We start from the raw sequence: 15,530 nt of genomic DNA, 5'->3' as shown, positions 1-15,530 counted from the left end.
GTCCCTTGCTCACCAGGACTTCCATGCTGTGCTCTGTCCTCAGATCTCTATATTGCAGTTGAGAAATTGTCCCTTGGCAGAGAACTTTGTGATTATGGGGCTCAACTTCATGGATTTGCTTTTCTTAGGACTCAAAGCCTTGCATTACTATTTTCTAATGTCTGAAAACAGTTATCTCGTATGTTTTTTCCAGTTTTAGAGTTGTTTATAACTAGAGGACGAATTCTGTATCAGTTCGTCCTTCAGAGATGGTAGTAGAAATAATGATTAGTGGGGTTTATGAATGAAGATTCCATAAAGTTGAGAGAACAGAAGCCAGTTTACAGTGTGGTAAGATAAAAAATAGAGGAATTTATCCATTCATTCATTTATTCAGCATTTTTTAAGGCTAAACATAGTTTCTTTCCATAAAAAATGCAAAACTTCATGGGGAAGATAGATGGGGAAACAGATACGTGTGATACAGCTAAGTGCAATGCGAGTTCTAATAAAGACAAATAGAAAGTGCCATAGATGCACTCAAATGTCTGAAAGATTCAAGAGTTCCTCATAGTGAAGGAGCCATGTAAGAAGAATGTTAATATGCGCCTAGAAGTTGCAATTTGAAGAAGAGATCAATGATGCAGGCTCGGTGAGTCAAGGAGTCAAAAGAAAGATTTCTTAGACTCTCAAGTTCTGGCAGTAGTGCTCTTTTATTCAGAGAATAACATGGAGTAGCATGGGGACAGGGCCCATGGGCAGTAAAGAGCTGCAGGCATGGGGAAAAGACCAAAAGACAATAAGAGCTGCAGGCATGGGGACAGGACCCATGGGCAGTAAGAGCTGCAGGCATGGGGACAGGACCCATGGGCAGTAAAGAGCTGCAGGCATGGGGACAGGACCAAAAGACAATAAGAGCTGCAGGCATGGGGACAGGACCCATAGACAATAAGAGCTGCAGGCATGGGGACAGGACCCATGGGCAGTAAAGAGCTGCAGGCATGGGGACAGGACCGATGGGCAGTAAGAGCTGCAATGGTTTGAGGGCAGGGCTAAATTTATAAGACATGAATATGTGAGTTATTTCTTTACCAGACAAAGGAAAGATCATGAAAAAGTTGTTAAAATGGTATCAGTGCGGGTGGGGTCTGGTTATTGGGTGGTCCTATAACTTTAGCTAAGAATCAGATTGGATTAAGTCAGGACCTCCTATGCTTCCCGGAGGATGATACAGATCAGTAGGACAGGACACCTTGGGCTTCTTTCCCTGGGGCACTCTTGATCCTCATCAGTCAAGATATGAGGATATTGTGGCTGCTAGTATAGATTGCTCATTTGAAAAAAATTATTAGTTAAAGCAAAATTTAGTATAGGATAATAGCTGTAGGAAGTGGGCAGGCATAGTAGTAGGGAGACCTGTGATTCCTTAAGGGAAGCCAAAAATAAATGAAATTGTAGATTTTGAAGAGACTGAAGGAATATTCAAACTTCAAAAACAAGTGATGTGTGAAACACTTGAGATGCCCTGGAATATATTTTTAGGACTGCCTCTCTTTATTTTGCCAGTTAAAAAAAAAAATAAAAACAACCTTCATTGTATAGCTTACAATCAATAGCCAGGGAGATATAGTGGAAGTCCTGGCTCTCACAGCTACTAACTCCGTGGAGCTGGACACATTGGAAAGCTTGTCTAAGCCTTGGTTTCCTCGTATATGAAATCAAGATAATCCGTTTTATAAGATTGTTATGAAGATTAAATAAAATGTGACATCAAAAATACTTAGCATAGTCCCACGTTTGGCTAATATTTTTAGTTCCCAAAAAAACGTTAGATATGTATGAGCTAGAGTAAATGCTTTTATTTGTAAATGAAACAAATATGCCATTTTCACAAAGATTGTGTTTTTGTAGGAGGATATTATGAGACTTCATTTAAAAGATACTTAAAAGATTGCAGTTTAAATGAAAATATCTGAAATATTTACCATCTCTATGGGTTAATGTTGAAACAAAAGATCTAGCCTGAAGGCAACAGCATTACTTCTAAGTGCCTCAAGGTCAACTGAAATGAGGACAATACACCATTCTCATTGAGGCACTGAGCCTATTTGTGTCTTGCATTTAAGATCCGTGATTGAACCTATAATCCAGCCCAATAGGGTTCTTAGAGGCCAAAGGAATGCAAGTAAGCACTTCAGTAGAGTTTCATGGACAACTTTGCTGTGCTTCTGCAACCTTCAGTTGATTCAGGACATGCCAAGGATTAGAATCACTGAGGCACATCGGACTGAGTGGATTTTCTGATGAGTACAACTTGAATGCTATAGTGAGAACATCAATCACTCTGCGCAGGAGACTCCAATTTTCAGAAATGGAAGGTAGAAAATGAGGTTATTATGAGGATGAAGGGAACCTGCTTTCATTTTTTTCAGCAAGAGAAACTCATGCTGGATTGAAGGAAGAACTTCTTTGATGCTTGAGTGGTTGGATGTTATTTACATGGGAAGATGTGGAATCTCTTTGAAGGGAGAATTTAAAATATATTTCAAAGTCATTTTTTAAGTGATTTAAGATCTATTTAGAGACAAATGGATTAACTAGTTTTCTGCCTTTTTTGTTATTATTTTTTTCAATAGTTAGATAACGATGCTGTGGAACAGTTTAACTTTTTAACTTTACTTGAAGTTTTATTCTTGCTTCTTAGGTTCATTTTTATTTGTTCCATTTTAAGTCATAAATGATTATTTTAGGTTTTAGATTTTTTGAAGTTTCATTCTATAGTTCTCTGACATATTTATCAATCTGTTTATTAAAGAAAGTTTGAGGATTAGTATTAATAAAGCAGAATACTTTTTGCAATTCTGAACATCAACATTTCCTACTCTGCATATAGCTGCTAACTCACTTCCTCTGGCTGCTTTATCTTTAGGGGTGAATAAAGGCATTTACTTTAGCTACCCATGTCGACGTCACAGCTGTGCTTTAGTAAACATCCCAGCACCATGTGTCAACAAAATGATTTCACACATTGAAGATGTGGAGTCTAAAATACAGGAGCATTTGAAACAGGTAAATGACATTTAAAATGCTAACATTTTTGTAAGTTTGTAGAGTCTGTAAGGGTCTGTAACTTAAAGAACCCAGGGAGTTATTTTTTAATGGTCCTTGGAATACTTTGTGGAATCTTTGCTCAGTTCCATAATTTACTAATCTAGACATGTTTTTGATAGTCTCACTTCAGAAGGGTGAAACGACCTTATTCGTTTTTTTCCTACTTGTTTGTTCTTTATCCAGAGGCAATCAAGCGAAGTCGTAATTTCCATAAGCCAACTTGACTAGTAAATTAAATAGTATTTACATCCTTTTTAAGGACAGTAAACTGATTAGATGATTAGATGAGTAAATTGGCGTATAAAAGGACAGAGTGCCCTTTTAATGAGTTATTTTGTTCTAAAGAAATATTTAATAGGGTATAATGCTTCTTTCTTTGTCTTTTTAACCTGTTCAAGTATGCCTTTATTATTCTGAAGGGAATTCAATCTCGAAATCAGTGTAACTTTCAATTATTTTCAAAGGTTGATTTAGGAATGATAAAAACTTCTTCAAACCTTTTATTAAGATTATATTTCTGAGCAATTAATGGACAATTAGACTGCTCAATCAGGAAGATAAGTTTGCCAGAGACCTGTGCTATCTGTCTTCCTCCACCACTGTTACTAGATCCGGCTCTGAAAAAATTCTGATAAGTTACTGACGATGCTTGGTCCAGGGTGTTCTCTCCTTCGAGCCGCACTGGAGTGCGGTAGTTAAGATTGCAGGCTCTAGGGCCACACATTCTGTGACCTTGGATGGGAATGGAGGTACTATGTTGAAGTGCCAGCATATGAGATACACTTAGTATATATTAGCTGTTGTTATTTCTGTAATATTATTTATATCACTCTATATTATTATCATTACATCTGTTGCTTCTTTGTTGCTTGAAATCAGACTACCCCTTCAGGATAGCTTTGCAGGTCACAGGTCTGGTGGTGCCCTGGGCCTTGAAGAGTATAAGTACATAGAAGAGAATTAATATTTATTGATATGATATGCTGTACACATCAATTAACAGTTAGTCATGTTGTTAAAAATGATGAAAATAGATTCATGGGTGTTTTAATAAACAATTATAATGGTTATTATTTATTAAAAACCTAATATAAATCAGACACCATGTTTTACTATGTTATTTCTCTTTAGACCTCAAGACTATTGTTGAATGGTTATTGTTATATCTAATTGATAGATGGGGAAATGATAATTTAAAATAGCTCAGAAACTGTTCGAGGTCACAAAGCGGACTTGGGATTTGAGCACGCTGTTGTTAAAGCCCATGTTCTTTACCCAGTCCCCCTCGGGTCTGAGCAATGGGTAAACTGCTGAATACTATGGACAATGGGCCAATTAAAAGATTGGTTTAGGTAAAATTATTCACAGAGCAAGCTATTTTACAGCTTATCTTCAGAACAACTGAAAACAGAGCCTTCATTATGTTAATATATTATGTAATTGAGCCAACTGAATAAGTAGAAAAGCTCTAAGGAGACAAGCACCAGGGCGACTTGCTTAGACTGTCCTCTGGTTCCTGGTTCAGAGCCTAATACATACTAGGCGCTCAGTAAACGGCTGTTGAGTGAAACAATAAATGAGAACCTGGAGCAGAAACTTTCTTGCATAGATACATCTTACTATCCACCCAATATAGTAAGAGCTACTACTTACCAAATAGCGACTATTTTCCAGGCACTTAACAAATGCATATTTCTGTATTTGTCCTTTACAGGAATCCTCCTTTACTGTTGAGGGTAGTAAGCATTACACTTGGAATTTGAGCTGAGTTCCTTCTGACTCCAAAGCCCATTTCAGCCTCTCTTTTATGACCCTAACGGGCAAAAGCAGGCCTTAATTCTCGTTAACGTAGAGTGTTACTTGGCATTTTGACAACATGAAGCATGCAAAATAACAATGTCAGATATATACACTTCTAGAAAAAAGCTGTAATAATGATAATAATATGTTTACAAGTAAATAAACATGATATACATATAAACTTTATGTGAAAGATTCATTGTGAAATAAATGCTCATAACCTTTTTTAAAAAAAAATTCAAGACCTGTTGTAGACTTTCTATTTTCTGAAATTAAAAAAAAGTTATTCCATTTTCTTATTAACTATATATTTGGTAGTTAATTTGCTAGTGTTGAAGTGGTAAATAGAGTTTATTTATTTATGTTTCTTATGCTGGATTTTTGTTTAGGTCACCACAACTATTGATCGGACACTTAGTTACCTACATTTGAGTTAATATTTTGGGACTGGAGTAGCCACCTATCTTCTTTAAAGATGATTTTTTTTTTCTGACTAACCTACTAAAATGAGAAAAGAAGTTCCCATTATGATTTGGAAAAATGAATTTTTGGTAATATTAGTTAGACAACTTTACATTCATAGTCTTTCTTCAAAAATAAAAATTAAGGAAGCAAGATTTGAGAGAAATCTTTCAAAAATAGCTTGTGAATTTTTGTAAACAAAAGCTAATAGGATCTATTATTTCCAAAAAGATAAACACATATGGATTTTTATGGTAAGTTATGTATGATATTTTCCTATAGATCATAATTAAGAATTAGTTAACCTAAGCATAAAACCTAGGTTCAAATAAAGTGGGTTACTTGTGTAATAAATATTTAAAATGAATAATCTTCCTGCAGAAAATACTAAATTTTTGTAAGCGTATGTCTGGGTGCATTTTAATAATTCCAGAAATACCTGAACGAAAAGGACACTTCTTCTCAACGTTTTTACCACTTAAAAACGTTTTACCCAATAAAAGCTATCAACTGATGGTACCTTTGAGAACAGACTAACATTTTCCAGTTTTATTCAGTCATTGCCTATAATCCCCAGGACTGTCTTGTACCTCTTTAGTGCTGGGGAACAACAGGGTTTACTGCTCCACCAGTTCCCAGGGTGATTATGTCTGCAGAGAGCAAAGCAAGGCAGAGGAAAACAACTTGGTGATTACCAGCTGGAGCCTCTGCCCCAAATTCCATTGTAATCCCATAAGGAGTTGCACCACGTAAACTTTATTTTGACTTGCAGATTACCTGATTCCTCTGGATTTTAGGGTTAGGAGTCAACGCAGGCAACTGATTAATAATTCTTTCTCTAAATTCCCCAAATCTCATGTTTTATTACTCCAATTGTTGAAAAAGCCTGGTGCAATGATGAGGACAGTCTGGTCCATGAAGTGTCCATCAGCCAGCAAAAGAGAAGAGAGTGTTTGCCCAAGTACAGCCTTATTTTAGTCTCTCCTGCTGAGGCCCGCAAATCCGAAAATTTAGCTGAAATAATGTTCTTGACTTTGAATTTGTTCAATCCATAGTGATGTTTCCCCCCACTGAGGTTGAATTTTTACTGGAGACTGCAAGGAGTGCATTTATGGTGGGATTGGGATGGGGCCAAGCACAGGGAGGAAGAAAGTGATGCCCTCTCTAGGCCAGCAGTTTTTCCTCTTCTTTTAATTTGCAGCAGTTTCACTTTTGTCTAGATTGTCAACTGTGTTTCTCTATACGCTGTTTGATTTTTTAAAACAGCTTTATTGAGATAATTTACATATCATAAAGTTTGCCATTTAACGTGTACAATTCAATGGTTTTTAGTGTATTTACAGAGTTGTGTAACCATTACCATAATCACGAAAGACCACATATTATATGATCCCATTTATGTGACATATCTGAGACAGGCAAGTCTATAGAGACAGAAAGCAGACTGGGGATTTCCTAGGGCTAGAGGCGACTGCTGATGAGTGTGGGGTTTCTTTTTGGGATGATGCTTATTTTTTTTATAATCAGGTTAATCTGAATCTTTTATTAGATAAAGCTCTATAAGTAATTGTAAAGTCATCATCTACTTTGGGTATGGAATGCATTAGGTGAACGAAAGATCAGTCTTTTCAGATCAGCCGTTATAGTTGGCTTGCCCATTGTGTCACAGTGCTTTCCATTGTAGTCACAATGAATTCTATAGAGCCCGTGATTAGCAAAGATGCGTCTTCCATAAGCTTGTCCATCCCCTTACAGCAGTTTAATTGCAATGCTGAATCTTGAAAGGAGAATTCTTCAGAGTAGATTTGCTATGAACATTTTCTCTACATTTTGTTTTTGCAAAGAATGAGAAAACATTACAAAAGGATGGAACTAATCGCCTGGATAACTTCTCATACAAATAAAAGCTTTTGTTTTATCTTTCTTCCACCTCATTCTCGTAGACTTCCTGGACTAGAGATGGTTTTATTTAATTTGGGATGATCTCTACTGAACTGAAATTTTCCTCTTCATTTAATCAATATAAGTTATTAAGATGCTACCATGATTTAAAAGAATGGCATAGAGAGAAAGTATATAGAAATCATTCTTTAAAATACTATATTCTACAAATACTATATTGTACAGAATATATGGCACAAAAATAATATCAATAACAATGATAATAAAGCTATGTTTATCAAGTTCTTACTATATAGCGTAGGCTGTATTAAACACTTAATATGCATGATTTTATTGAATCCATATCAAAACCTTGTGAGGTAGAAACTGCCATTATCCCCTGTTACAAATGAAGAAAATGACTTCAAAGGCTGACTTCTCCCAAGATCACACAGTCAATTGTAGAGCCAGCATCCAGACCAGGTGTATTAGCCAACTAAGAGCGTGCCCTTTACCACTTTGGTATGTTATCTAGCCCTAGCGTGTGTCAGCTATGGAGACCAGAAAACATGAAATGCTTATGATTCTAATCAGAAAACTGCTTTGCTTATACTGTTTCACATCCGTTTTTAATTCTGAAACCTAATATTTAATCATCTGACTCTACTTAATCTCCAATATTTTTGAGTTTTCTCATTCTCTTAATTCTATTCTATCACATTTGAAACTTAAGGACAGTTCCAATTCTGACATATCCACTATTTCCCATTCTATCATCTCCATTTTTCTTTGCTTCCTTTCCTAGTCAGTTTATCTCTTAAAACACTCACCAATTGGTCTATTTGATCTTTTACTTCTTTTTATTTATTTATTACTTTTTATTTTTTTGAGGAAGATTAGCCCTGAGCTAACTGCTGCCAATCCTCTTTTTGCTGAGGAAGACTGGCCCTGAGTTAACATCTGTGCCCATCTTCCTCTACTTTATATGTGGGACGCCTACCACAGCATGGCGTGCCAAGGGGTGACATGTCCGCACCCGGGATTCGAACCAGCGAACCCTGGGCCACAGAAGAGGAACATGCACACTTAACCACTGCACCACTGGGCTGGCCTCACGGTCTTTTACTTCTTTATCCTACTCTCTGATGGGCTGCTATCTCCATCCTGCACCTACATTGCTGAATAGTGCTGGAGAACATTACACAATAATCCAAACGAGATATTATGCATTCATGGTCTCCAAACTCAATGAGACCTTTAATACCACTCTGAAATTATTCTGTTTGTCAACCAGAACTTTCTCTAGTATTCTGTGGTGGCTACTCCAGTCCCCTGCTTTGTTTAAGCCTCCAAATCTTCCACCTCACTACTCATTTGTCTCTGACTTCCCAAAGAAAATAGGAGATATGATAATAACAGAAATACCTCAAACTCCTGTTATCCCACCTATGAACATCCTTAAATTCCACAAACATTATTCCTTTTGTCCTTCCATAGAAGACTTCCTCCCCCCACCAATCCATGGCTACTCCCTTCACCTGCTTTCCATCTTCTGCTTTTGCGAGGCTCTTGCTCCATCAGGTGTTCTGTCTTCCAAATCTCCTTTTTTCTTAACTCACTCCTCTCAACATTTAAAATATTGATTTCTCTTGTTTTCAAGAAAAATGTTTTTATCCTATACATACCTTTAAATATATCCCTTTTCTCTTTCTCTTCCCGTTCCACTTAGCATCTGAAAAGAGTTGCCTAAATTTAGTATCTCTGATTCCTCACCTCCCAATTACTCATTTATTCATTGCATTCTGGATTTTGTCACCATTATTCTAATAAAAATACTTTCAGAAGAGTAACCATTATTTTGTTGTTGTTGTTGTTATCTATTCCCACTCCCACACACACACGCTAAAATTCTGTGGCTAGAATAAGCATTTATTTTGTTACCATTGAGCAGTTTGTTCTGGGCTCAGCTGGGCAATTTTGCTGGCTTTTGCCTGGGGCCAATCGTGTGATGCACACATCTGCTAACTCAACTGGGAATAGTAATGAAGATGGCCTTGCTCACATGTCTGGTGGCAGGGAGAGTGTTCCAAGAGGACAAACCTCAATGGGCAAGTGCTAAACAAAGCTTTGCTTATGTCATGTTTGCTGATGTCTCACTGGCCAAAGCAAAGCACAAAGTCAATTCTACTGTTAATGTGGTAGGGTATTAGATAAGATGTGAATACCATGAGACATGGCTCTTTGGGGGTAATTTATCTGGCAGTCTATCAGGTAGTCCATTGGCAACATGATTAACAACCCATCCAAATGCAGCCTATAATCACCTTCTCCCGAAAAGTATTATTTCATTATGGAATCCTGCAGAAGTCCATGATTACATTTTCTGCAACGGGTCTGATGCCGATGAAGTTCCTTGGGTGCAGCTTCTTTTGACCCAGTGATCTGTGAGTGAAAATGACAAGTTAAATACTGCTTCTGCACACTCAGCATACACTGCTGAAACAGGGGCAGAACCATCACAATAAACACTCTTATTCAAAAAAAGGGGGAATGAAAGGCACATGGCTTTCAGTAATGCATAAAATTCTGAAATTTTTGAGAGCGCGTGGTGTTAGGTCTACCAAATCTGGGACCAGGAACTATTTCTTGATTAGAACTCAGTTGCTCCCTGGGAACAGTTTCTTAATTTGTTGTTTTCCTTCTTTTTGCTCTATTTTCTGAGCTCTTGGCTCTAAGAAGTGCTTTCATTTCCGTAAGAAATAGATGTGAGTAGCTATCTCAGACTGTTTCCTGTGTTAGTATGTTCCCACTGCCGTAACAAAACATTGCAGACTGGGGGTCTTAAACAACAGAAATTTATTTTCTCACGGTTCTGGAGGCTAGAAATTCAAGATCGAAGTGTCGTCAGGGGGTGGTTTCTGTTGAGAGTTGTCTTCTTGGCTTGTAGACGGCCGTCTTCACGCTGTGTCCTCACACGGCCTTTCCTCTGCGCCCACATGGTGAGAGAGAGCTCTGGTGTCTCTTCCTCTTCTCATAAGAACACCAGCCTTATTGGATTTGGACCCCACTCTTATCACCTCATTTAACTTTATCTTCTTAAAGGCCCTATCTCTAAATACAGTCACACTGGAGAGTAGGGCTTCAACATAAGAATTTGGGTGGGTGGGGGCACAATTCAGTCCACAACTCTGCCATAATAAGTTGGAAGCTCAGAAGTTTCTTTGCGTTTTGAACTGTCCCTTGTTTTTTAGTTCAAAATGTTACAATCCCCATACAAACTTTGGAGTTTCATATTAATTTGATTGGGTTTAACTCCATGACTCAAAAGCCACAGTCATATTCGTTTTTTTCCCTTTAACATCATTTTCTTTCTTTTAATTAGGTAATAATTTCTTATGTTCTCCTAAATAGTATTGGTTTTTGTTAAATAAACTTTAGTTTAGAACCATTTGAGACTTAGAAATGTGGATGATAATACAAGATTTCATATATACTCTGGACCAAGTTTTTGCTATTTTAATATCTTACATTAGTATAGTATAGTATGGTATAACAAATGTATATAATCAATGAATCAATATTGATACAGTATTACTAACTAAAGTCCAGACTTTATTATAATTTCCTCAGGCTTTTTTTTATTGAGATGAAAGTCACATAATCTAAAATTAACCATTTTAAAGTGAATAACTGAGTGGCATTTAGTACATTCACAGTGTTGCACAGTCACCACTGATATCTAGTTCCAGAACATTTTCACCACTCCAAAATAAAACCCCATACACATGAAGGAATTAATCCCCATTCACTTCTCTACCCTGGCCTGGCAACCACAATCTGCTTTCTACTTCTATGGATTTACCTATTCTGGACTTTTTGTATGAATGGAATCATAGAGTATGTGATCTTTTGTGTCTGGCTTCTCTTACGAGCCTGGCATTTTGAGGTTGTAGGGGAGGAAGACATTTCCTCTTCCCAAATGGGGGTTCGTCTGGCTGGAGAACGAATTAAATTCACATGAGACAGAATAGCAAGAGAAAATTAAACAAAGCTTTATGAGGAACCATGGCCTGGGGGCTTTATTCCCAAAGGAAGAAAGGACACCGAAGAAGTGGTGCACATAGTGGTTATATACCCCCAAACAGGGTGTTTCACCTGTGATTGAAATGTCCCTCCCACGATAGTCACAAGATTGCCCTGTTGGCACATTGCTTGATGGACGCAGCAGGTAGTGGGTCTGCTGTCTCAGAGGGCGTAGCAGGAGGCAAGTCTATTGTCTTGAGCTGGGTGGTCACAGGTGAGCAGCAATCAGTTCCTAGCCTAAGGAAAGATGCTTAATCCTTAAAGAAATGCCAACGTTGGGAGGGAGAGGGAAGTTAGTTACAGGAGGTTACCAGACTAGCACAATAAAAATGCAGATTTTAAGTCCTTGCCTTTGGTATTGATTAAGAGTTTTTAGAGAGAAGGTCATCTCCTTTCTTCTTCCTGGTACAGAGAGGGAGGCACCTTTACAGATAGAGATTTACCTTACAAACGTAAATGAGTCCTAACAAGGGGCAAGTTCCATTCCTCAGAGCCTCCTTCCCTGTCCCAGTTTATCAAAAGCAATCAGCCTCAAATAATCCTGATGCCAAAGAGACATATCTTGGGGTGGCCAATTTCAGGTCCCCACAAGGTTCATCCACATTGCACCATGTGAGAGTACTTCATTCCTTTTTGTGACTGAATAATATAGCATTGTATGTATATACAACAATTTGTTTTTCTGTCCATCTGTTGATGGGCGTTTGGGTTATTTCCACCTTTTGTCCGTTGTAAATAGGGCTGCTATGAACCTTCATGTACAAGGATTTGTTTGAGTACCTGTTTTCAATTCTTTTGAGTATATTTTACCCAGCGGTAAAACTGCTTTGTCATATGGTACTTCTATGTTTAGCTTTTTGAGGAACCACCAAATTGTTTTTCATAGCTCCATTATTTTCGTTATTGAGTTGTAAGAGTTTTTTATATATTTTGGATACTAGTCCCTAATCAGATATGTGATTTACAGACATTTTTTTCCCATTATGTAGGTTGTCTTTCCCTTTCTTGATAATGTCCCTTGATGCACAAAAGGTTTTAATATTCATTAAGTTCAGAGTATCCTTTGTTTTCTTTTGTTGTTCACACTTTTGGTGTCATATATAAGAATTCATTGCAAAGTCCCAGGTCATGATGCTTTACCCCTATCTTACGTGGGTTTTATGGTTTTAGCACTTATATTTAGGTCTTTGATCCATTTTGCATACAGAAGTCATGTATATCCTTTGAGTCAAAGGGAAGATAGTGGTGGATTAAACATGGCTACCCTCCTCCTTTATACCTTCTTCCATTAACAGGCAGAGCCTCTTCTCCTAACTCTTAAACATAGACTGGCTTTGTGGCTTGTTTTGAACAACAGGGGTATCAGAAGAAATGTCATACAACTTCTAAGCAAAGTCTCAAGAGGCCTTGAAGCGTCTGCTTTCACCCTCTTGCTGTTGTAAGTTCCCCGTGTAAAGAAGCCTAATCTAGCCTCCTTGAGGATGAGTGTCCAAGTAGAGAGAGAGACCCAATCTACAGCCACTGCAAACCACCAGACTTGTGAGAGAGGCCATCTTGAGTCAAGATGCCAGACTACTATGTTAATTTGAGGCCACATGTGTTACCTCAAACAAGACTGAAAAACCACCCAGCTGGGTGAAAGGGGTAAAGAGGCACATGTGTACGATGACAGATGGCAACTAGACTTTCGATGGTGAACATGATGCAGTCTATACAGAAGTTGAAATATAATCACATAGACCTGAATTTTATGTAATGTTAGAAACCAATGTCACCTCAATTTAAGAAAACAAAATACCCAGCTGAGCCCAGCTTACACTGGTGACCCACAGAATTACAAGCAAATAAATTGGGGATTGTTTTTAGTCACTAAGTTTACAAGTAGTTTATTATATAGCAATAACTGATGCGTTGTTGAATACAACACTGAAATATACAGGCACATGTGCATACAAATTAAAGTAAGTGAAGAAAATGGAAAATTCCACATTTCCATTGTATATTGTTGGAAATGAAACTATTGACCACGTCTCCTTCTGGAAAAATCATCTTCCTATGGGTTTTTTTTCCCTTGTAACATGACTCTCTACAGACTCTCATCCTACTTTGGTGGGTACCCCTTTCAGTCTTCATGGCAGGCTATTATTTCCTCTGGCAGTTAGAAGAAATACTGGTGCTCCCCAGGATGTCCTCTTCTCACTCTACTCTCCCTTGGATGATCCTATGTGAATTTATGTTGTTCATATACTACATGCTTATACCAAATTGAAATTTCCAGCTCAGATTTCACTTTTTTTCTGAGACCCATAAACCCAATGGCTACTGGACACCTTTTTATAGATGTCCTTGAAGCATCTCAAATTCAAAATATACAAAATTGAACTAGGCATTCTTCTTCGTTCTGTGCTCTCAGATATAGGTACTAGAGTTTATATACAATTACTAATTTGTTTTGACTCCATATCTGGAATGTGTCTCCAATCCAAACAATTCGTTCTTCCCATGCTGTATTATCTTCATTCAGGCCATTCTCATTCTTGCCTGGGCTACTGTTAAGAGCCCTTTCACTGCTTCCTCTTATCTTGTCATTTTCTTATCCCTTTCATCCTCCATAAAACAGGCCATAAACCTTCTCTTTCTAAATATATTATTGCCAATAATCTGCTTAAAACTCTTCTCTGAATCTTTCTTGCCACAATGATTAGTTCGCAGTCCTTGGCATGACTTAAAATTCTCTTTATAAAATACTATTTTTTCTTAAGCTTCCTGCCCCTTCATATGCTCTGCTCTAGCTTTCACTCTCTTACCTCTGCGCCTTAACCCATGCAGCTCCTCTCTTATCTCTGTTTAAACCTCACTTCTTCCCACAAAACCATCTTTGCCCTCCCGAGTTTAGTGTAACTGTCTTCCCTTGAAAGTTCATGTGACGCTTCACTGACCTTTACTGTGACAGTTAGCACATTGTATTTAAGTTGTTTCTTTATGTCTGTCTCTCTTCCACAGGATTGTAAGATCTTGGAAGTAAGAGTCTCTATATAAACCACCATTAACCACAGTACCTACCAGAACTTGACAGATTATAAGCATTAAGTAAATAGTTTTGAATGAATAGATTCAGGAAAAATTTTTTAAATTATGTCAGGTTTTGCATGAGGTTGCTTTTTAAAACATGGGAAGGATGGGGCTGGCCCCGTGGCGGAGTGGTTAAGTTCGCATGCTCCGCTGCAGGCAGCCCAGGGTTTCATTGGTTCAAATCCTGGGCGCGGACGTGGCAGTGCTCATCAAAAAACGCTGAGGCAGCGTCCCACATGCCACAACTAGTAGGACCCACAATGAAGAACATACAACTATGTACCTGGTGGCTTTGGGGAGAAAAAGGAAAAAAATAAAATCTTTAAAAGATGGGAAGGATGTACTTGTTCCTAAAAATTCTCGAATTTGGCATATTGTTTGATAAATATTGGCTGTGTTTTCAGGATGATTTGGACCTTTGAATAGGATTGCGATAGGAAACCCCAAATGGACTGTAAATTCAAGCGTATGAGTATTCTTTCTAGATGAAAGTAGGTCACAGTTGTGGGAAATAGTATTCAGTACTAGTACTCCATATCTATAAATGTTATACAATACAAAAGGAGATTCCTAACATGAAGTTAATTTTTTCTTATTTTTTAGAGTGGAAAATAGGTTTTATGAATACTTTGTTTCAAAACTTTACATAGCATTTAAATATTTAAAGTGTTTGGTAATAATTTCCAATAAAAAGAACCAGATCAATGAGAATGTTATATGTATCAAGCAGGAGTTTGTGGGCAATGTGGTTAGGAGTTGTGTTTCATTTCCCCTATAGTGTGATAATTTCCTAAAGTATGTCCAATTTGACATGCTTAGTCCCCCTGACCTTTCTTTCTCTTTGCTCTTTGAAGGAGACAGATAAGAAATGCATAGGATTTTGTGGTCAGTTGGATAAAATTGATTATGTTCTAAATTATAATCAATGTTTCTAAATATCTCAAATTTTTATGGCTATAAGTGAAATTGTAAGCTTAATTATAATAAGAATTTTATTAAAAATACTTTAAAATGACTTTGGGAGATTTCTAAAACTTGTCTAAATATTTCAGATAGGCAGTTATGAATATAAAGCTCAAGTTTTCTCTGGTTTAATAGGCCTCTCCTATGTTAACCATTTAAGTGTCTTGGTTATCTGAATA

At 37.4% G+C, this 15,530-nt stretch overlaps 1 protein-coding gene across 6 annotated transcripts in view; it reads left to right on the top strand.

Annotated features, from left to right (window-relative positions):
- The window catches only part of CCDC178 (coiled-coil domain containing 178), a 394,579-nt gene that overhangs the window by 49,277 nt on the left and 329,772 nt on the right, over positions 1 to 15,530 (top strand). For all 6 annotated transcript variants that reach the window (XM_008518186.2, XM_070627548.1, XM_070627547.1 and 3 more), the window contains one exon: positions 2,909 to 3,048. In XM_008518186.2, the coding sequence (XP_008516408.2) occupies positions 2,909 to 3,048 (140 nt within the window). The remainder of the gene's footprint in view (positions 1 to 2,908; positions 3,049 to 15,530) is intronic.

This window comes from Equus przewalskii, chromosome 7 (assembly GCF_037783145.1).
Source record: "Equus przewalskii isolate Varuska chromosome 7, EquPr2, whole genome shotgun sequence".
Classification (NCBI taxonomy): Eukaryota; Metazoa; Chordata; class Mammalia; order Perissodactyla; family Equidae; genus Equus; species Equus przewalskii.
Note: the sequence above shows the minus strand (reverse complement) of the source record. Positions and strands in the feature narration are given on the sequence as shown.